Genomic DNA, 23578 nt, shown 5'->3' on the forward strand with positions numbered 1-23578 from the left:
CCTTATGACCAGATTATATGTCCCATCATGGTAGTGTTAGGTGTATTACCTCCCATTCTATGATCCATCTCCATCCTGACCTGCTCCCGCACCAATCTCTGCTGCTCCTCCAGCTGTCTTGAACCTTCTTCACGCAGACGTATTATCTGGAGACGGGGAGAGATGGGTAACATGACGGTACTGCTATCAAACCTCCTTTCCAGCTGTTTTACACATCTGCGGAGGAAACATTCTGAGAGACTAAAATATCCTTTGCCTGTCCCGGATTGGAATATAATGTTGCATCTATTCAGAGTGTGAATTATTCACAGACTGCGCTAATACGCCTTATTAGTGCTTAGATCGCAGGATTCACATGCATCAAAAACAGTCATGGCTCCAAACATATAAAAATACACCCATTTATTATAAAAATCTATGTTTCAATTAATAAAAAACAAACATTCAATTGTCAAATACACTGTCTCTTAAATTGCAACAGTAAAACTCTAATGAGCATATAAAACTAAATAAAAAATACTACTTGAATAAATAGTGCATTTGAGTATCTTGTGCAATCTGAATTTGAGTAATTGATGAGCACCTGATAGTGCAAAAACAGTCCAGTTGATATATTGAATTAATGTCCATAAAAAAAGAGAAGAAAAAAATATAAAAAAAAAATATATATATATATATATATATATATATGGAAATAATGTGTCAAGTGCAATTGGTCTGATCAGATGTCGCTGTAAATCAATGATACCTGTCCATAGCCTATTAGGCTGTACAGCGCTGCGGTGTTTGGAGGAGGACGGCTTTCCCAGAGACTGTCGGCGGGTGCCAGATGAGGGTTGACGTTGCCTCAGCAATTGCTACTGTCTCCCTTGGCGGCTGTGCAGCCCGCTATTTCTTGCCGGGTTAAAGCCAATTTAAAGTCACCTCCTTGCAATGGGGGCTTGACTCTTTGAAAAAGCCCCCATTGCAAGGGGCGAAACGCGTCAGCGGACTTCCCCCATTCTAAGGTGTCATTTGCATACGGATGCACCATATCGGATGCACCATCTCCGCACTTCAACAGCCGTTTCCTGTTCTGCTGAGCGGTATTCCAGGCAATACAAGGAGGTAACTTTAAATTGGCTTTAACCAGGCAAGACAGAAAAACCGCCCACCGAGGAAGACAGAGGAGCATCAACTGAGAGGCTGGGGAAATTGCCGCCCTCTAACGAGAACCTTGTAGGGGACCCGTGGAATCGGTGAGATTGGGGGACATACATACAGGACAGTGAACTTTCACCGGCCTGTAAAGTGTAGAAAAAAATTACTTCCAGTAGGAACTAGTCAGGTAAATCTGAGAGCCCTAATGAGATGGAGCCAGGGATGTGCATCCATTGGCATCAACAGCAAGACCAGACTGCTGGGGTTTGCTAGATTATATTAAAGCTATTATTTTCTTTACTCCAATATTTTTGTCCCTTCTGCTAAAACCTTCACTCCAATTCCTCATATTTTCCTTTTGCCATTTATTATGCACAGCTTAACAAATCCAACACATATAGCCTGTGCTATACAGATGGGAACCAAAACCTAATCCCTGCAGGCCAGAATTAATTGGAGACTAATAATTTTGTCTCAGTCAATTTTGTACCAGCAAACCTTGCAGATCTACAGAGATACACATACAATAGATACCAAATATTTGTGCTAAGCTGTAAATAAATCCCGCAAGGTGAAATGTTTGTGGTAAGGAACGTCTCTAAGCTAAATATACAGCATGCTGATATTGTGATATTAATGTATTATTAACATTACTTTCGGGTTTACTAACCTACCTTTTAAAGATGGGTACACACCTGAATGATAATGCGACCCAGCGATGCGATGACATACCGCATCGACATGCAGACTACACAATCCGCCGCACGATGATGTGATATATAATCATTACATGTTTACATACGATGATACAACGCATTGGGCGGATTTGCCTGTACACACTATGTGTACTAGAGATGTGCGGCTCGGTTCTCCAAAAATACGAATACACCCGAATTTCGTGAATCCGGGTAAATCTGAGTCGCGGTTCTAATCTCCTGAGGAGATCCAGGTAAATCCGGGTCGCGGTTCTGATCTTTTTGCGGTTCGGGGTTTGGATTGCATAAATTACATGATTTTAGCTGTTTTTAAAACTTTTTATCTAGATTTTAGATTTTATTTGAAAAATCCAGATCCAAAACCAAAACACTTGAGGCTGGTTTGCAAAACCAAATCCAGATCCAAAACCTTGAAGGAGATACAGATCCAAAACACGGGGGTCCGGGCACATCCCTAGTGTGTACCCACCTTAATGTTGTTGTTTTTTCCCCTCCCAAAATACATATTTTTTAATCTAGTGTGTTAAGGGGGGCAGCTATGTAAAAAAGAGGAGATTTATGGTCTTACCTGGTTAAATCCTTTTCTTCGGACACAAGCATTACCATGGGTATAGGCTGGAGCAGGAGGAGTCCGGGCACCAACTAGTTAAACTTTTTCTCCCAGCAGCCCCGGCTCTTTCTTCTTCATGCCATAGGGGACACAGGCATTACCATGGAACGTCCCAAAGCTATCCCCCTAAGGGGGGGGGGGGAACGTGCCAGAGCTGCACTGAAGGACCCTTCCGCCAAAATCCATGTATGCGTGGTGTCAAATGAATAGAATTTGAGAAACATATGGGTGAAGCATCATGGGGCCGCCCTACAGAGTTGCTCGGCCGAGGCACCCCGGCGAGCTACCAAGAGATATCTGGTGAAATGAACCATCACCACAGACTGAACAGGAAGGTCCGCCACAGCGTAAGCATGATGGATAGTCAAAAGGAGCCAACTGGCCAGAATCCGTTTTGTAGGGGGCCAGCCCCGTCCATGAAGGTTTTAAAAGACAAAAAGTGGACCAGTCTTACAGAGATCCCGGGTCCTATGTACTGAGGACCGGAGAGCCTACAACGTCCAAAGAGGCCTCCTCCATAGAACAATCAGGTGCCTGAAAAAAGGAACCCAATTTCCAGAGCGAAAAAAAAAAAAACAACCTAAGAAGGTAGCCTAAGCGACTTCGAAGAATAGCCCGGGCCAAGCTAAAAAACAAAAAGAGAGAGCGTCAAGACAACGCGTCCAAGTCCGACACCCGCCGGGCCAACACAATAGCCAGTAGGAAGACGGTCTTCCACGTAAACCACGAATGTCCATCAAGGGCAAAGGCTCAAAGGGTGACGATGAATAGCCCTAAGCCACCAGAGGAACAAATGGGGACAATACATGGAGAACGCCTTGAATTTTATTTTTGTAGAGGAGGTCATACTGCACTTGGCATAGTACGACTAACTAAACTGGAAAAGCCCTTAGTTCGCAGGACGAATGTCTCAAGAACCACCCCATCAAAAAGTGAGACAGTTCAGATCCAGAAGGAAGCATGGGCCTGAGACAGAAAAACCGCCCACCGAGGAAGACAGAGGAGCATCAACTGAGAGGCTGGGGAAATTACCGCCCTCTAACGAGAACTTGTAGGGGACCCGTACGAATCAGTGAGATTGGGGGACAGACATACAGGACAGTGACCTTTCACCGGCCTGTAAAGGAATACACCCGAAAGGATCCCAGATCCTGCTGCAAGAGCGGAATCTCTGCAGGTTTATAGACGTGCAGGAACACCAACAAGGCGATGTCCAGCAACCCCAATGAAGAACCAGAAGCCAAAAGTCATCCGGAAGATGACGCTCTGCCCAGCTGAGAAAGCAACTAGACTCCTTGAAGGTGTCTCGACTGCGATTGCTGCTCTGATGGTTGATATAGGGAATGACTGTTGCGTTATCGTACTGGAAAAAGAGTCAGAGCCAGGCAAAGAGCCCTGAAGACTGCAAGACGTTCCAGAACCACTATCAGCAACTGGGTCTCCAGAGTTGACCCCTGACCTTGAAAGGTCTGCTGACAGGTTACCACCCCCACCAAGTCGGTGTTGAGGAGAACCCATTCCTGAAGCAAAAAGAGGTGCCAAGTAGGAACGCTGGATTCACCACAAGAGGGAGAGCCGAACTTCTCAAGAGAGAATGATCTTTTACGTCTTCAGCTGTAGATGAGACCAGTTCCACCGGGACAAAGCTGCCATTTGAAGAGGCAGGGAGTGTAAAACTTAGCAAACTCCACCCTGTCGAAGGTGGAGACCAGAGAGCCCAGGATCTGCATGCAAGAGAGTATTGAGCCTTAGCGATGACACAAGAACTTGCGAATCCTGTCCTGTAGGTCCGGAGCTTTTCTAGCGAGAGGAAAACCTGCTGATTCTTGGAATCCAGCAAGGAGACAAGGAGGAATTCCCAACTGATGATCCATCAATGTGACTGTATATGTTCCAGGAGAACTTCTGGAGACCAGGTGAGGTTCAGGAGATCAACTAAAAAAGGCAGAAACCGGATAACCCGGCAGCACAAATGAGCTGCCCTGACTTTCATGAAGACCCGAGGGGCCATGGAAAGACCAAAGACCAGATGGCAATACTTGAAATAGGAAGTGTTCCTCCCGGACCACCAACCTGAGGAAACTATGGTGACTGAGCTGGATAAGAACATGCAAAAAGGCATCCTTGATGTCCAAGGAGGCCATGAAAACCCCCGACTCCAGAGCCAGAATGATGCAACGCACAAACTTCATACGGAATTTGGGGACCCACAAAAACCTGTTGAGGGCTCTTGGGATGAGGATCGGCCAGAAGGAACCGATCGGCTTCTGACCCAAGAAGAGGCTGGCTGAAAAGCCCCTGCCACTTTGAGTAGGGGGAACTGGAACAATTACTTTGGAAGCCTGCCAAGGAGTGAAAAACTTGCGTTTTACGACCAGAAAACCCATAGAAGAAGATTGTTTTGCAGGCCGCTCCCAAAAGGATAGGGCGTAGCCTGGGGAGATAACCCTCGAACCCAGGCCTCTGAGGTGGTCGCTAACCAGGTCTCGGAGAACAGCAGAAGCCGGCCTCCCATGCTGGTATCCCCCAGGTGGAGGCCTACCCCCTCAAGCAGAAGATTGTCAGTAGATTTGGTGGTTGGGCGTCCTGTATACTAGAGCTGTTTAGCTCTGGACTGGAACCCCTGGATGAGCAACCCTCAGACCTCAAACAAGGCTGGCCCCTGACTTTTCCCTGCAAATGAAAGGAGAGAAAATTAGAAGTTAACAACCTAGGTGCTGCCGCAAAAAGGAAGGAAGACTGTCCTGGACGCTACTTCCATAGTCACGACCTTGACCCAATCGGGACTAAAAAGAATGTCTCCTGAAAAAGAAAGAGCCTTTAGGCACTTGTTAGAGTATAAGTAAGCTCCCCAGGAACTAAGCCAGAGGGCTCACCTAGCAGCCGAGAATGCTGACACCTAGGAGGTTAAGACACCAGTATCTATTGCAGCCTCTACAAGATAAGAGGCCATATCTTTGATATGCTCTACTAACCACAAAAGCTCATTTGTATGGGTATCTGAGCTGAGGCCCTCCTGAAGGGCGTCTGCCCAGCCTCCGATGGCTTTAGCCACCCAAAGCGAAACCCATGGCTGGATGTGCGATAGCACTTGCATGAGCCTTGAGATAAGGTTCCACCTTCCTAAATATCGGATCCTTAAGAGATGCCGTATTATGAATAGGAAGAGTAGTGTTCAAGATCAGGCAGGCAATGCGAGTACCTGAGGAGGAAACGCCCATTTGGCTTGATCCGCATTAGGGAGAGCCCACGCCCTTGCTAAGAGAACCTCTAGCTGCGCAGAAGATGGTAATTCTGCCGAACCTCCTTCTGTGCATAAGGGAGTCGTCCGGGAAATAAGAGGTGTCGGCCTCTGAAGTACTGGACATATCGGCCTCGTGAGCTGAGGAAACTTCAGAGTCTGAATCATAACTAGACAGGGGCATAGAATTATCTAACCTGGAGGGTCTGTGTTTAGAAAGATGCATAATTAAGCCCTGCCCCTTCGTGGCAAATTGCCGCAATTGGCTTACATTTAAATGGGGGCATGGCTAAATGATGCGATTCATGGAGAATCGCTTCATTAAGCCCCGCCCCTACACGGGGACCCGCGATCGCCGCGAAAATTCTCCCCATCCGGCCCACTTCATTAGGGAGTGGCCAGAATGCGGGAGAAGTTCCTACCGTTCCAGAGGTGCGGGGGATTACCCGGGAGGGTAGGCATGTATGGGGCAGCCAATCTATTAGGTCAGTCCACTGTAACATTACCTGCCAGAAGGACTGCAACCATGGCGGTTCCCAAGAGAGAAGTAGTTCAAGCCGGTTCCTGGTTGGAAGACAAGGCAGACTAAACCTTCTAGCTGCGAAACACCAAACACAGGGCGTGATTCATCCCGAATCACAATGGTGCGTATTGTGCATGCACTGGCCAGTATTGCGTTCGCACTGCGATCACGTACACAGATACAGAATGCAGCCAGAATGCGGGAGAAGTTCCTACCCTTCCAGGGGTGCAGGGGATTACCCGGGAGGGTAGGCATGTATGGGGCAGCCAATCTATTAGGTCAGTCCACTGTAACATTACCTGCGAGAAGGACTGCAACCATGGCGGTTCCCAAGAGAGAAGTAGTTCAAGCCGGTTCCTGGTTGCAAGACATGGCCGACTAAACCTTCTAGCTGCGAAACACCAACACAGGGCCTGATTCATCCCGGATCACAATGGTGCGTACTGTGCATGCACCACAATGCGCCGGCCAGTATTGCGTTCGTACTGCAATCACGTACGCAGATACAAAGCCATTGCAGAGTGAGTGATGGGATATCAGCATTTGGGGGTGGTGACGGCGGAGTGGTTGGATAAACGCAGACGTTCCTGTTCGCATATATTAGGCACTGCAGCGGCATTCGCAGCTTGAGTACTTATTGCGCGCGACGAGAGCTGCAATTTCTGAGACAGGTCAGACCTGCTGTAATTCTGCGTGAGGGTCCGATGTTACTGATGTATACGCAGAATTGCGAGGTTTTATGGATGCGTAAAAGCGGTAGTGGGAGTCTCTATGCTGGTTGAGCAGTTGCAAACATTAGCATATTTTTGCAGAACTGCGTGCGAAGTCGCAGCTGCGATTGCAGTAGCAATCCGTAATGAATCAGGCCCACAGAGCCCACCATGGTCGGGAGCCTGAGGAGAAAATGAGATATGGTAAGAACTTTCCCTTGTTATCTCTCTTTCTTCGAAGTCCATAGGGTCCACAGGGTTGACCTTGGGGTATAGCTGGATCCATGGGCACTGCACAGTTAAAGCTTTAGCTCCCAGGATGCACTGGGTCCATCCTCCTTTATACCCCGCCCCCAAGCCACAGGCACTTCAGTTGGTAAGTAGCCAAGGCCGGAGAAGGAACAACAGAGAGAAGGAAGACTGGAACACACAAGAACCATACTCACAGAAAGGGAGACGGAAAACCGGATATGAAGCCAGGTGCGTCAGGGCGGACGCCCTGTGGACCCTATGGACTTCGAAGAAAGAAAGATAACAATGGTAAGTTCTTACCATATCTAATTTTCTTATTCTGGGTCCATAGGGGGTCCACAGGGTTGACCTTGGGGATGTCCCAAAGCAGTCCAATTAAGGGCCGGGATGCTCCTGTGCTGAGAGGAGAATCCGGCACCCAAAGGAAGCATCCTAAGAGGCGAAGGTGTCAAAAGCATAGAACCTCAGAAAGGTCTGGATGGAAGACCACATGGCCGCCTTACACAGCTGAACAGCAGAGGCGCCATGGCAAGCTGCCCATGAGGGGCCCACTGACCGAGTAGAATGAGCCTTAACCAAGCCTGGAACAGGCAAGCCCTCCTGTGTATAAGCCTCAGAAAAAGCCAAACTAAGCCATCTAGCCAAAGTTTGTTTGTTGGCTGGCCACCCCCTCTCGTGAAATCCAAAGAGGACTAATATTGAATCAGACTTCCGAATGGAACTAATCCGGTCCACATAGATCTTGAGAGCCCGGACCACATCCAAGGAGGCCTCATCAGCCGAGAGGTCAGGTGACTGAAAGGCTGGCACGACAATTTCCTGATTAATGTGGAATTTATAAACCACCTTAGGTAGAAATCCTGGACGAGTGCGAAGCACCGCCCTGTCCTGGTGAAATATCAAAAAGGGGGGACGACAGGAAAGCGCCCCCAATTCTGACACTCTCCTGGCCGAAGAAATCGCCAAGAGAAAAAGAGTCTTAGCAGTCAACCACTTGAGGTCCACTGACTTTAGTGGCTCAAATGGAGGCCCCTGGAGGGCCCGAAGAACCACCGCCAAAGTCCCAAGGAGCCACTGGGGGAACAAAGGGAGGCTGAATCCTTAGAGCACCCTGGAAAACGGTGCAGATATCTGGAAGTGGAGCTATCCTTCGCTGGAACCACACAGATAGTGCGGATACATGAACCTTTAAAGAAGTCAGGCGTAAGTCGAGGTATAAACCAGACTGAAGGAACGCCTAATTCCTAGAAACGCTAAACACTTGAGGATCGTAATTTCTCATGTCACACCATCGAAAATAGGTATGCCACACTCTGTGGTAAATCCTGGCTGTGGCAGGCTTGCGTACCCGCAGCATCGTGCTGATGACCGAGCTAGAAAAACCCTTAGACCTTAAGATGGATGTCAAAAGACAGACGACCCAGGTCCGGGTAAAGGTAGGGACCCTGAGACAACAGGTCCGGACGTTGAGGCAGCAGGAACGGAGTGTTGATGGAGAGACTCTGAAGATCTGAGAACCAAGAACGTCTGGGCCAAACCGGAGCCACCAGCAAAATCGTGCCGCCATCCTGCTTGAATTTCCGAAAAACCCGAGGAAGCAGGGATATTGGAGGGAACAGGTATGCAAACTGGAAGGTCCATCTCATCGACAGAGCATCCACCAAGCTTGCTTCGGGATCTCTTGTTTTGGACCCATACACGGGCAACTTGTGATTGTGACGGGAGGCCATGAGGTCCACCTCCAGCAGGCCCCATTTGTCAACAAGTAGTTGAAACACCTCTTGGTGAAGCGACCATACCCCGGGATGCACGTCGTGACGGCTGAGAAAGTCCGCCTCCCAATTGAGGACTCCCGGAATGAACACTGCCGAGATGGCTGGACGGTGGCACTACGCCCAAGACAGGATGCGTGATTTCTCTGTCATCGCAGCTCGACTGCGAGTGCCTCCTTGATGGTTGATGTACTCCACCGTGGGACATGTCCACTGTGGGACCCTGGTGTGTGCCAGGGACCGGCCGTAGACACTGACCCTCTTGCCAGTGCTGCGGCCACCGGCGCAGGGCGTCGGTGGAGCCGTAGCGCCGGTGTCCTATAAGAAGCCTAGCGCTGCTCACTCATAGTATAAAAAAAAATTAAATAAAAAGAAAAGATAAAGCCTAGACTGCTTAAAAGCAGTCTCTAACACAGTGCCTACTCCTGCAAGGCACCAAACTAAAACCGGCCTGCCCAGGGCTGGGGGTGGGGTAAAGGGGAGGAGGGACTGAGAAAAAGTTTAACTAGTTGGTTCCCGGACTACTCCTGCTCCAGCCTATACCCATGGTAATGACTGTATGGCAAGAAGAAGAAATTAAATAAATACTTTCTCTGGTTCTTCCTCACATAGTATCTTGGCCACTCTACATTGCAGTGAGTCTATTATGGCTGACAGGCACCATAGTTGATATGCAGGAGTGCCCACCTGCAATATGCCGTAGATTAGTTATTTTTTCAGTTTACCATGCAAGCAGTCCTACAGCGAAACCACAATGTCTGTCAGGCTCACCATAGGGAGTAAGAGACGGAGTACAGGTACGTACCTATTTAGTTATTTTTCACATAGCTGTGCACCAAATCAAAAACACTGAAGCTTATTTCCAAATAACACTGCCTAAATTGCTAGGCTGTCGTATACGAAATCATTCACTTATCCATAACCTGTGTGCAGCAGATGGGTAAGCTTACCTCTTGTTCTAATGTCCGAGCAACCTGTGCTTCATCCTCCTCTGTTACCTGGGCTTGTGCCTGCCTTTCCCGTGCCTCCAGATCTTAAATTCATAAAGCAAAAACACAAAGTGATCACTCACTACAGTCTTGCCAAGGATACATAACAGCAGCACTTTCCAAATCAGATTGTTAGGAACCCGTAACAGTGTTTCTTCTTTCCAAGCCTCCAAGCTGGAGCAAACGTGTATTTGTTAGTGAGTGGTACAAGTTAAGAGAGCCACAGGCGGTACAGATTATATAGCTTGTGATTCTGTGAGAATACCTAGAAAACATGTACTGTTACCAGACCCCGAGGACTAGACATGGGAAACACTGCTGCAGAGGACCTGCAAGTAACTAGACAAAGCAAACATTCTCCTGCATTTATCATATGCCAAACCCATAATATCTGTCAATATGTCAAACCAATTGGATGTAATGTCAGACAGAAGAGATTACACTAGATGCAACCTATAGTGAATGGTGGTGCAGCTGTAAAAGAATCAGGACAGCTCGGTCTATAACACTTGTATCAGCGGTATAGCATATGGGGTGACAGTGATTGGTAATGTAATCAGACTGTAGCCCCAGCAGAGATGCTGGGTACCTCCACTATCACTCGCTGCACAGTTAAGACTGCTGTCATATTAGGAACCAGGGCTGAGTGTTAAAAGTCCCAATAATGTGGGCTCTTCCATCCATGACTTTTAAATGGTTGTGTGGATGTTTGGGTTACAGTCCAGACTAGTAGTGTCATTGATCAGAGACTGTCACAGTCAGTGGTCAGGGAACAGGGGTAAATTACCCCACATGGAGTAAAAATGAAATTCCTGGGGTAATGGACGGACAGCCGGGCATGCACATGAATCATTCTATAATATAGAATGATTCATATGCATGCCCGGCTGTGCCGCAGGGAGGCTCTAAGCCGGACGCCCGCTGAGATGTTATTACCAGCGGGCGCCCGGCTCCTTCCCTGCAGCGCCGCGTTAGCCGGAGGCTGGAGTTCTCTTCTGAACTCCAGCTTCCGGCTCTCTCCATGCGCACTATGGGAGAGACATCATGACGTCTCTCCCATAGTTCCGAGGAGCAACCAGGCGGACAGGATGGCGGCGGATGCAGGAGCGGGGATTAAGGTGTTTTCTTTTTTTTTTTTTTGTACAAGCGGCACTACAGGGGCATTATATGGGGGCACTACTACAGGGGCATTATATGGGGGCACTACTACAGGCGCATTATAGGGGGGCACTACTATATGATTTCCTTCCTTTCAAAACAATGGGGTAACGTCGGCGTAACTAAATATATTTTGGGGTAAAAGGTAAAAAAGTTCCCTGACCCCTGGTCACAGTGCTATATATGTCTGTGATTGGACATGTTGCAGGGCCGGATTCAGAGTAGTAGGCATTACACACAGCAGCAGCGTCGCTGTGTAATAATATGCTAATGCTGAAGGAGGAGTCTTGTGTGAATAAATGCCTCCTGCTGGCTTCTGTGATCCGCCCCTTCCCCACCCCCAAACAGGGGGCACTGCGACCTCCGTCTCGGTCAGTAATTGGCACATGAGCAGTACATAATTATGGGCCTGTCCACCGCATCCAGGTGACCTCTAACAGGCAGGCCCATGATTATGGCCATTATTATGCTAAGAACCTCTATGATGCAATATAGCAGTATTATTATTAGGTTTAGCATGGTTAGAGTATGCACTATAGGGAAATGTAAGTGGCAGTGCCTATTGTGTTGTATATCATAGGAAAGGGCATAAAAAATACAGTAAAATGACACCTCTCTACATTAATAGGACAGCTGCTATGGCGATTTGAATATATGCTGGTTGTGCGTTTTTGACATATTTTTGAAAAACGTATATATTTTGTTAACGGCATGATATATTTAAATAATATTTTGCCTTTTTCTTAAGACTACATATATACTCTCCATATACCAAATTTTAACAAAATCTGAGCTGGTGTGGTAAAATCAGGGTGTTGATTTGACACAGAATGACCCCTTATTTGATTATTAATAGATTCTTATATAGCGCAGTATATTCAGTTGCGCTTTACAATTGGAACAACATTATTATTACCAGTTATTTATATATCGCACACATATTCCGCAGAGCTTTACAGAGAATATTTGGCCATTCACAACACAGTCCTTGCCCCAGTGGAGCTTACTATCTATGGACCTCATTCAGAGCCGCTCGTAAGCGGCAGTACGCTCGTTCCGAGCGATGTTCGCACATCTGCGCATGCGTACGGTTTTTAATACGCATGCGCGAACCAGTCAGTGCGGCCGAAAATAGTTTGTTCACTATATAGCGAGTGCCTGCTATTTTGAGTGACAGGAGGAGGCGTATGTGGGTGGTAACAGGGGAAGGTGCTTGAAAACGGGGAGTGGAGATCAGAACGCAGGCGTGCTTAAAGGTCAAAGCGGGCGTTTTATGGGTGTGCATAATTAATACAGCAGCGTCATTGACCACGTCACTTGGTTGTTTTATAGCCAGAACTGCTCGCAATATTGTGGAAAAACCAACCAGAAGAATAGCGAGCAGTTCATACGCTGTTCGATGTACTCGATTAATCTAATAAATAGCGGACATGACGTATGATGCGAGTGGCCAGGGGGCGTTTTTATCAAATAAACGACCGCATGTTTTGCTTGTTCGTTCAGACATGGAGGCGGCAACAGACCGCAAAGAGCGAACGGTTCATTTGAATAGCCACCCCCTTTTTCTGAACGAGCGAGCGCTAATTGCGAGTGGCTCTGAATGACCCCCAATGTTCCCTATCACATGCTCACACACATGCACACTAGGGTTAATTTTTGTTGGGAGCCAAGTAACTTACCTGTATATTTTGGAGTGTGGGAGGAAACCGAAGCACCCGGAGGAAACCCACGCAAGCACAGGGAGAATATACAAACTCCACATAGTTAGGGCAGTAGTGGGTAACGAACCCTCAACCTCAGTGCTGTGAGGCAGTAATGCTAACCATTACACCGTCTGTTAATAGAACAAAACTGGGTAATAACAGACAGACATAGAGGTAAAAGGCCCTGCTTGCAAGCTAACAGTCTATGATATAATTATTTAAGTCATAATATTAGCCACAATAGTATGAGTAATATCCATTTTCTTCCCCTACAACGGCAAGGGTCCATTACTCATGACTTGCACATTTCAGTAGCTATTCACCTCTGTTGGCACCTCTAACTGTAACTTCTCCCAGGTTGACAACCGGGATAGGTGTGAAAGTAGACTGCATTCATTTGAAAGTTGTCGACACAGCTGACTGTCGAGTCTCAGTTCTACTATTGGGGAGATGAAGGATTATTGGGGTAATACAACATTTTGGTGGATTGTCCTTCAAGTCACATGCAAAACAAATGGGACTCAGAAGTATAAAACCAGTGGGCCTGATTCAGCATAGCACGTATGTGCAGAACGGGTCCAGTGTGATCGCACGCAGATCCTTCTATGCCCCTGGTAGAGGCATTTAAGGGGTGGTGTGGGGGCAGCCGGCGTTCCCGGGAAACAGGGGGCGTGTCGGCCCAGTTTTCCGGGAGTGGCAAAGTCAGGGACTGAGTCTACGGACAAACTTTCCTGGCCTCGCAAGCCGGCCAGTCCGAGTAAGCCTCAGCTCACTCAGCTGGCCGGCACAGCGCCATCCACCATCGCGACTGATGGTCGCGAAGATGATCCCAGCCTGCGACCTCGTTCGCAGTGCTGGGATCGCAAATGCAGCAAGGAGGTGTGGTTGATATGGTTGTGCATGTTTATTTCTGCAACCTTCTGCTGCATTTGCATATTAGCAAGGACGGAATTGCAAAGCTGCCTGCGTGCATACATCATATATCTATAGCCTGTATGCAGCTTTGCAATTCCATCCGAAGCTGAATCACCCCCAGTGTCGCTAGAGACTTTACTGAACCTAGTTGTTGGATCTTCACATTCCAGCTACAAAGCAGCCAGCAGTATACATAGAATCACTTACCAAGTTTCACCTTTTTTCGTTTGTCATCAAGCTTTTGTGTCCTCCGTGCTGCTGCCTCTCTGGCTTTCCTGAGTTTGTCATATGCCGCCTGAAGGAAATTGGATAAATACACAGAAAATGAGAATCAGCTCAGTTCTGCACTAAAATGTAGTAAAAGGCACGTGTAGATCTTTCCAGCACAAAGCTGGGCCATACGGAAATAGTAATAGAAACATGCAGTTTATAGAACAGATTTGAAACCAACTGATAAATGTTCCAAAGGTTGCAGAAATAAACATGCACAACCATGTCTATATTCTAGAATTACCAAGAGTTTTTGCCCAGGCTGAATGACAAAAGTGCGCTTACCCTGGCTGCGCCATCAGTAAGCACTTCCAAGGCCTGGGACAACTGGTGAAATAACTCAGCTGAAAAGAAAACACAGGAATTAATTGGTAGTTACTGTTCAATTTAATCCAGCTCTATATTTTTCTCTCCCCATCACATCAGCATCAAGTCTCACTTTACTAAGAAAAAAATCTATGTGAAAAGGTGGCAGGTCACAAGGTACAGTTCAGGATTTTCTGTGTGCGACCAGAAGTACCTGACTAGCGCACATTAAAGGGGCATGTCTGCCCAGATGGAAAATCATGAAGAGGTGTATTGTGCACCTATACATGTACTTATCTGTTGAAGAGCAACAGAGGATGCAAACTGGGTCCCATTACAAGTATAGGACGAGACCCCATCTCCCCCAGGTCAGAGCTGGAATAAAAATCTGTGGAGTGTAAAGGTGAGGGTGGTGGTACCTCCAGAGCGTCCATAGAAACGCATCTTCCCTACACCTTTATCTCATTTCAATAATCTAACACCTCAAAGTGAAACTACTGCACAACTCCACAAGACTAGGAGCACTGGAGCGCATACTTGTACGCAGCATAAACCACCACACGCTCCCTGTGTCTATAGCTGCCTCCCCAAGATAGGAAACCGCCTCTCGAATATGCTCCACGAGAGACAAAAGCTCATTCCTGTGGGTACCTGAAGTGAGGCCATCCTCCAGGGCATCAGCCCAGCGACCGATGGCCTTAGCAACCCAAGTAGATGCCAGGGCCGGACGGGCTACCGCACCTGCATTAGAATATATAGATGTAAGGAAAGTTTCCAACTTCCTATGCGTTGGATCCTTAACGGATGTCGTGTTGGGAAGAGGAAGGGTGGGATTCTTGACCAGACAGGCAATATGCACATCAACCGGGGCAGGAGACTCCCACTTAGTCCAATCGGCAGCAGGCAGAGGATAAAAGGAAGTAATGCACTTAGAAACCTGGAAGGGCCTATTAGGGTGGGACCATGCCTCCACCAAGAGGTCCTCAAGCTGCGCAGGGGAAGTAAACTTGAAACTGGCTTTTTTTGATGCTTAAACATTTGAGCGTTGGACATAGAGACCGGGTCAGCATCCTTGATTAGCAGTACTGATTTAACCGCTTTAATAAAAGAAACTACGTCTACCTGAGGTTGGGAATCCTCCAGAATAGAAGAGGTCATCATAAGAGGCTACGGGAACAATATCCTCATGGCCTGAGGAAACCTCAGGGTTGAATGAAGATCAGACAAGGGTGTAGAACTGACCCGTCTGGAGGGCTTATGCTTAAAAGTGTCGTCCCTGTCCAGCATCTGTTTGAAAGATTCAGACACTTGTGCTAAACCCTGCACTGACTGCATAAAAGACTGCAGCACATGTACCCGGCATCTATTCACTGAGAAGGGAGAGCTTGGGGGCAGCCCGGCATGTCCATAAGTGCCGGACTCGCCCCCTTTTTGGGCACATGCGTGTGTTCGGCGCCCACAGGAGTGCCCTTTCTCTAGGTCCGACGCCGTACCTAGAGTGAACACGAAGACAATTATACATTATCACACAGACAACCTCAGCCCACCACTATACATCAATAACAAGGAAAATAAAATGAGGTAGAAGTGTTGAATTTCCCAAACTAAACTACTATAATGGTTTCACACTATATAGTTACTAGAGCGCTAAAAACAGTAGGTCTGTAAGTGTGTCACTGTGACATTACACACATACTGGGGCCTGATTCAGAGGTGGGTGCTAATGTATACACGGCTGCAATTTACTTACAATTCACAGCCACAAAAATATCAAAATGCTAGTCTCAGCCCCCCCTCCTGTAACAGCGAGCGTCGGAGATTGCAAGCCCTGAGATGGCCACTTTCAATGCCGTGGACAGTGCAAATCCACCAGTGTACTCAAACACTCCACCACTGCGTACCATGAGTGATGACCATCGATCGTTACGATGCCCTATGGCTAGTACAGTGTCTCCTTCTGAACATGGCCTCTGACGCCGCGGCTCTGCATTTGAGAATGCAGCGGCGTTCACTGACATTCCCATAACACACCCATGAGATGGGCTTTTATTGTGTTCACTTTGAGCCACCTCATAGTCACCTCCCAGCAACACCCATGGTCTCTTCATACACTCAATGGTACACGTAGGACATAGGGGTCCCCAAGACTTTTTGAGCATGTGCAGTAGCAAATAATCACTTGAGTGCGCAAACATTGTAACTTTGTTAACCTCTGAAATGCCGGTGTCTTATTTCTACAAAAAGAGATGTTCACATCCAACATGCTACTGCACCTGCTCTTCACACATTGCCCCTGATTCAGAGCCGGACGCTCTGACCAGAGCGCTCGCTCTGAATCAGGGCCCACCTCCATAATTATGGAGCGTCCTCCTGGACGCTCGTATAGCTGTGGGTCACCACCCACAGCCTATACGAGCGTGCAGGTTGATGGTCGCGATGGTCTTGACCATCGCGACCATCGCCACTGCGAGCCGGAGCCTGCGGTTGAGTTTCTCAACCGCAAGGCCCAGAGTGATTTTGGCTCTATCAGTGGGCCGGCTTCTGACGGTAGGCGTTCCCTTGGGAACGCCCCTGTCTGGGAGGCACGCCCCTGGCACACCCACCAAAGGGGGCGTGCTGTCAATCAACATCGACAGCACGCCCCCTTTGATCAGACACTTGTAGCACTATCTAGAAGATTCTGATTGGATGTTTGCATACTGACCCGAGCAACTGACAGTTCATTACATCGCCATACATGGTCATACTTATGCTGCGTACACACGGTACGATGTTCATCCAACACATGCAGTAACCCTATAACGACCCACAGGTCCTTATAGCAAGCAGTATAACCTGGTCGATATCGACCAGGTCTGCCTGCTTGCACAGATGACAGTAGTTGGTCGATAACGACCATACGTGGCCGCGCATCGACCATCGTATGGTCGTTTGCAGGGGCCAGAAACTGTCAGATTTTAACGATAACGTCAGGATCGTTATCGTTAAAATCTGACAGCTTATCGTACCGTGCGTACGCAGCATTACTCTTAAAGATGCCCATCTCTTACTTGCACACCCAGTAATACAGTCGTGGGCAAAACTACATAGAATACAAAAACCTGCCAATCAGATTTAGAAGTCAGCATGATCGATTTAAGGAGTCAGGAGAAGACGTGCCAGACGTGACATCAATGGTAAAGAAAACTAGGCACTTTGGTTATTTGGCTTCTCTAAGATTTGTTCACATTGGTACTAATTTCACAGTTATTCACTACCTCCTACCAGATATGACCCTACTCAGAACAATGCTCCCATCATGCTGGAGTTTTCTCACCTGTTTTTGAGTTGCATCAGATTCTATACTCAGCAACCCATACAAGTCCATCTGCAGCAGCTCCTTGGAAGCCGACATTTTTCCTGTGGCCATTGTTATTTGGTAGTAACTATTTCCCCTTCGTGGAACGGACCTCCCTACGTCAGATATGACGCAATCATTGGGGCGTGGCTTGCAGTGTGACGCTTGCCGGGGCGGGAATGATTTGAACTCCGGGATGTGCTTAGCGATGACAGCGCCGCGGAGGCTCCGGGGCCAGAGAGCTGAGAGAAGAGCCTCCACGGCACCCCGCCAGGAGCCCGGCACCCTCTCGCTGAGCGACCCTGGAGCGCAACCGACAGAGGACCCTTTATCCGGGGAGAGAGCAGGTGATGCCTGAGATCTGAGCCGCACTCCCCGCAGCAGCGCCGACACCCTCCCGCCCCAGCAGCGGTCCTGTGGGGGGTAAGCAGAGCTCGGCCTCCTTCTCCCGGGCACAGTTCCTCGGTGTGTCCTGTGATAACTCGGCCGTTCCATGGGTCTGGGTTGTGGCCCTCCCCCCACCGACACCCTGCATCTCACCCCGAGGTGGATAGGAGCAGAACGGTGACTACCTGGGAAGCCCTGTGTGTCACCCTGTACCCTCCTGACCCCTGTGTGTAAGACACCCCCCTGTCCCTGTCACCTCCTGACCCCTGTCTGTGTGACACCCCATTATCCGTGTGTCACCCTGTACCCTCCTGACCCTTGTGTGTGACACCCCCTTGTCCCTGTGTCACCCTGTACCCTCCTGACCCCTGTCACCCCACTGTCCCTGTCACCCTGTACCCTCCTGACCCGTGTGTGACACCCCCCTACCCCTGTGTCACCTTGTACCCTCCTGACCCCTGTGTGTGTGACACCCCCCCCTACCCCTGTGTCACCCTGTACCCTCCTGACCCTTGTGTGTGACACCCCCTTGTCCCTGTCACCCTGTACCCTCCTGACCCCTGTCACCCCACTGTCCCTGTGTCACCCTGTACCCTCCTGACCCCTGTGTGTGACACCCCCTTGTCCCTGTACCTTCCTGACCCCTGTGTGTGACACCCCCTGTCCCTGTATCACCTTGTACCCTCCTGACCCCTGTCACCCCCCTGTCCCTGTGTCACCCTGTACCCTCCTGACCCGTGTGTGACACCCCCCCTACCCCTGTGTCACCTTGTACCCTCCTGACCCCTGTGTGTGTGACACCCCCCCTACCCCTGTGTCACCCTGTACCCTCCTGACCCCTGTGTGTGTGACACCCCCCCTATTCCTGTCTCACCCTGTACCCTCCTGACCCCTGTGTGTAACACCCCCCTATTCCTGTCTCACCCTGTACCATCCTGACCCCTGTGTGACACCCCCCTATCCGTGTGTCACCCTGTACCCTCCTGACCCCTGTGACACCCCCCTATCCGTGTGTCACCCTGTACCCTCCTGACCCCTGTGTGTGTGACACCCCCCCTACCCCTGTGTGTCACCCTGTACCCTCCTGACCCCTGTGTGTGTGACACCCCCCTATTCCTGTCTCACCCTGTACCCTCCTGACCCCTGTGTGTGTGACACCCCCCTATTCCTGTCTCACCCTGTACCCTCCTGACCCCTGTGTGTAACACCCCCCTATCCGTGTGTCACCCTGTACCCTCCTGACCCCTGTGTGACACCCCCCTATCCGTGTGTCACCCTGTACCCTCCTGACCCCTGTGTGTGTAACACGCCCTATCCCTGCACCCTCCTGACCTGTGTGTGTGTGACACCCTGTTGCCCCCCCTACCCGTGTGTGTGTGTGTGACACCCTGTTGCCCCCCCTACCCGTGTGTGTGTGTGACACCCTGTTGCCCCCCCTACCCGTGTGTGTGTGTGACACCCTGTTGCCCCCCCTACCCGTGTGTGTGTGTGACACCCTGTTGCCCCCCCTACCCGTGTGTGTGTGTGACACCCTGTTGCCCCCCCTACCCGTGTGTGTGTGTGACACCCTGTTGCCCCCCCTACCCGTGTGTGTGTGTGACACCCTGTTGCCCCCCCTACCCGTGTGTGTGTGTGACACCCTGTTGCCCCCCCTACCCGTGTGTGTGTGTGACACCCTGTTGCCCCCCCTACCCGTGTGTGTGTGTGACACCCTGTTGCCCCCCCTACCCGTGTGTGTGTGTGACACCCTGTTGCCCCCCCTACCCGTGTGTGTGTGTGACACCCTGTTGCCCCCCCTACCCGTGTGTGTGTGTGACACCCTGTTGCCCCCCCTACCCGTGTGTGTGTGTGACACCCTGTTGCCCCCCCTACCCGTGTGTGTGTGTGACACCCTGTTGCCCCCCCTACCCGTGTGTGTGTGTGACACCCTGTTGCCCCCCCTACCCGTGTGTGTGTGTGACACCCTGTTGCCCCCCCTACCCGTGTGTGTGTGTGACACCCTGTTGCCCCCCCTACCCGTGTGTGTGTGTGACACCCTGTTGCCCCCCCTACCCGTGTGTGTGTGTGACACCCTGTTGCCCCCCCTACCCGTGTGTGTGTGTGACACCCTGTTGCCCCCCCTACCCGTGTGTGTGTGTGACACCCTGTTGCCCCCCCTACCCGTGTGTGTGTGTGACACCCTGTTGCCCCCCCTACCCGTGTGTGTGTGTGACACCCTGTTGCCCCCCCTACCCGTGTGTGTGTGTGACACCCTGTTGCCCCCCCTACCCGTGTGTGTGTGTGACACCCTGTTGCCCCCCCTACCCGTGTGTGTGTGTGACACCCTGTTGCCCCCCCTACCCGTGTGTGTGTGTGACACCCTGTTGCCCCCCCTACCCGTGTGTGTGTGTGACACCCTGTTGCCCCCCCTACCCGTGTGTGTGTGTGACACCCTGTTGCCCCCCCTACCCGTGTGTGTGTGTGACACCCTGTTGCCCCCCCTACCCGTGTGTGTGTGTGACACCCTGTTGCCCCCCCTACCCGTGTGTGTGTGTGACACCCTGTTGCCCCCCCTACCCGTGTGTGTGTGTGACACCCTGTTGCCCCCCCTACCCGTGTGTGTGTGTGACACCCTGTTGCCCCCCCTACCCGTGTGTGTGTGTGACACCCTGTTGCCCCCCCTACCCGTGTGTGTGTGTGACACCCTGTTGCCCCCCCTACCCGTGTGTGTGTGTGACACCCTGTTGCCCCCCCTACCCGTGTGTGTGTGTGACACCCTGTTGCCCCCCCTACCCGTGTGTGTGTGTGACACCCTGTTGCCCCCCCTACCCGTGTGTGTGTGTGACACCCTGTTGCCCCCCCTACCCGTGTGTGTGTGTGACACCCTGTTGCCCCCCCTACCCGTGTGTGTGTGTGACACCCTGTTGCCCCCCCTACCCGTGTGTGTGTGTGACACCCTGTTGCCCCCCCTACCCGTGTGTGTGTGTGACACCCTGTTGCCCCCCCTACCCGTGTGTGTGTGTGTGACACCCTGTTGCCCCCCCTACCCGTGTGTGTGTGTGTGTGACACCCTGTTGCCCCCCCTACCCGTGTGTGTGTGTGTGTGACACCCTGTTGCCCCCCCTACCCGTGTGTGTGTGTGTGTGACACCCTGTTGCCCCCCCTACCCGTGTGTGTGTGTGTGTGACACCCTGTTGCCCCCCCTACCCGTGTGTGTGTGTGTGTGACACCCTGTTGCCCCCCCTACCCGTGTGTGTGTGTGTGTGACACCCTGTTGCCCCCCCTACCCGTGTGTGTGTGTGTGTGACACCCTGTTGCCCCCCCTACCCGTGTGTGTGTGTGTGACACCCTGTTGCCCCCCCTACCCGTGTGTGTGTGTGACACCCTGTTGCCCCCCCTACCCGTGTGTGTGTGTGTGTGACACCCTGTTGCCCCCCCTACCCGTGTGTGTGTGTGTGTGACACCCTGTTGCCCCCCCTACCCGTGTGTGTGTGTGTGTGACACCCTGTTGCCCCCCCTACCCGTGTGTGTGTGTGTGTGACACCCTGTTGCCCCCCCTACCCGTGTGTGTGTGTGTGTGACACCCTGTTGCCCCCCCTACCCGTGTGTGTGTGTGTGTGACACCCTGTTGCCCCCCCTACCCGTGTGTGTGTGTGTGTGACACCCTGTTGCCCCCCCTACCCGTGTGTGTGTGTGTGTGACACCCTGTTGCCCCCCCTACCCGTGTGTGTGTGTGTGTGACACCCTGTTGCCCCCCCTACCCGTGTGTGTGTGTGTGTGACACCCTGTTGCCCCCCCTACCCGTGTGTGTGTGTGTGTGACACCCTGTTGCCCCCCCTACCCGTGTGTGTGTGTGTGTGACACCCTGTTGCCCCCCCTACCCGTGTGTGTGTGTGTGTGACACCCTGTTGCCCCCCCTACCCGTGTGTGTGTGTGTGTGACACCCTGTTGCCCCCCCTACCCGTGTGTGTGTGTGTGTGACACCCTGTTGCCCCCCCTACCCGTGTGTGTGTGTGTGTGACACCCTGTTGCCCCCCCTACCCGTGTGTGTGTGTGTGTGACACCCTGTTGCCCCCCCTACCCGTGTGTGTGTGTGTGTGACACCCTGTTGCCCCCCCTACCCGTGTGTGTGTGTGTGTGACACCCTGTTGCCCCCCCTACCCGTGTGTGTGTGTGTGTGACACCCTGTTGCCCCCCCTACCCGTGTGTGTGTGTGTGTGACACCCTGTTGCCCCCCCTACCCGTGTGTGTGTGTGTGTGACACCCTGTTGCCCCCCCTACCCGTGTGTGTGTGTGTGTGACACCCTGTTGCCCCCCCTACCCGTGTGTGTGTGTGTGTGACACCCTGTTGCCCCCCCTACCCGTGTGTGTGTGTGTGTGACACCCTGTTGCCCCCCCTACCCGTGTGTGTGTGTGTGTGACACCCTGTTGCCCCCCCTACCCGTGTGTGTGTGTGTGTGACACCCTGTTGCCCCCCCTACCCGTGTGTGTGTGTGTGTGACACCCTGTTGCCCCCCCTACCCGTGTGTGTGTGTGTGTGACACCCTGTTGCCCCCCCTACCCGTGTGTGTGTGTGTGTGACACCCTGTTGCCCCCCCTACCCGTGTGTGTGTGTGTGTGACACCCTGTTGCCCCCCCTACCCGTGTGTGTGTGTGTGTGACACCCTGTTGCCCCCCCTACCCGTGTGTGTGTGTGTGTGACACCCTGTTGCCCCCCCTACCCGTGTGTGTGTGTGTGTGACACCCTGTTGCCCCCCCTACCCGTGTGTGTGTGTGTGTGACACCCTGTTGCCCCCCCTACCCGTGTGTGTGTGTGTGTGACACCCTGTTGCCCCCCCTACCCGTGTGTGTGTGTGTGTGACACCCTGTTGCCCCCCCTACCCGTGTGTGTGTGTGTGACACCCTGTTGCCCCCCCTACCCGTGTGTGTGTGTGTGACACCCTGTTGCCCCCCCTACCCGTGTGTGTGTGTGTGACACCCTGTTGCCCCCCCTACCCGTGTGTGTGTGTGTGACACCCTGTTGCCCCCCCTACCCGTGTGTGTGTGTGTGTGACACCCTGTTGCCCCCCCTACCCGTGTGTGTGTGACACCCTGTTGCCCCCCCTACCCGTGTGTGTGTGACACCCTGTTGCCCCCCCTACCCGTGTGTGTGTGACACCCTGTTGCCCCCCCTACCCGTGTGTGTGTGACACCCTGTTGCCCCCCCTACCCGTGTGTGTGTGACACCCTGTTGCCCCCCCTACCCGTGTGTGTGTGACACCCTGTTGCCCCCCCTACCCGTGTGTGTGTGACACCCTGTTGCCCCCCCTACCCGTGTGTGTGTGACACCCTGTTGCCCCCCCTACCCGTGTGTGTGTGTGTGACACCCTGTTGCCCCCCCTACCCGTGTGTGTGTGTGTGTGACACCCTGTTGCCCCCCCTACCCGTGTGTGTGTGTGTGTGTGACACCCTGTTGCCCCCCCTACCCGTGTGTGTGTGTGACACCCTGTTGCCCCCCCTACCCGTGTGTGTGTGTGACACCCTGTTGCCCCCCCTACCCGTGTGTGTGTGTGTGTGTGACACCCTGTTGC

General features: G+C 51.4%; 1 protein-coding gene and 1 pseudogene across 4 annotated transcripts in view; one reads left to right on the forward strand and one right to left on the reverse strand.

Annotated features, from left to right (window-relative positions):
* LOC148451055 (dnaJ homolog subfamily C member 17-like) overlaps positions 1-17711 on the reverse strand; it is a 41665-nt gene extending 23954 nt beyond the window's left edge. Inside the window, exons 1-6 of one of the 3 annotated variants that reach the window (XM_088462331.1) lie at positions 17622-17711; positions 14285-14343; positions 13937-14024; positions 13138-13250; positions 9915-9997; positions 50-146 (exon numbers count right to left, since the gene is read on the reverse strand). In XM_088462331.1, coding sequence (XP_088318457.1) covers positions 50-146; positions 9915-9997; positions 13138-13207 — 250 coding nt within the window. In that variant the 5' untranslated portion in view covers positions 13208-13250; positions 13937-14024; positions 14285-14343; positions 17622-17711. Of the gene's footprint in view, positions 1-49; positions 147-9914; positions 9998-13137; positions 14025-14284; positions 14344-17621 lie in introns of all 3 variants that reach the window. The other 2 variants (XM_088462330.1, XM_088462329.1) reach the window with 2 other exon arrangements.
* Positions 17712-17847: 136 nt separating this feature from the next.
* LOC148451056 (abscission/NoCut checkpoint regulator-like) overlaps positions 17848-23578 on the forward strand; it is a 96570-nt pseudogene continuing 90839 nt past the window's right edge. The window contains exon 1 of the transcript XR_015875182.1: positions 17848-17989. The product of XR_015875182.1 is annotated as an abscission/NoCut checkpoint regulator-like (transcript). The remainder of the gene's footprint in view (positions 17990-23578) is intronic.

This window comes from Taudactylus pleione, unplaced genomic scaffold (genome assembly GCF_031769625.1).
Source record: "Taudactylus pleione unplaced genomic scaffold, aTauple2 ptg001187l, whole genome shotgun sequence".
Classification (NCBI taxonomy): domain Eukaryota; kingdom Metazoa; phylum Chordata; class Amphibia; order Anura; family Myobatrachidae; genus Taudactylus; species Taudactylus pleione.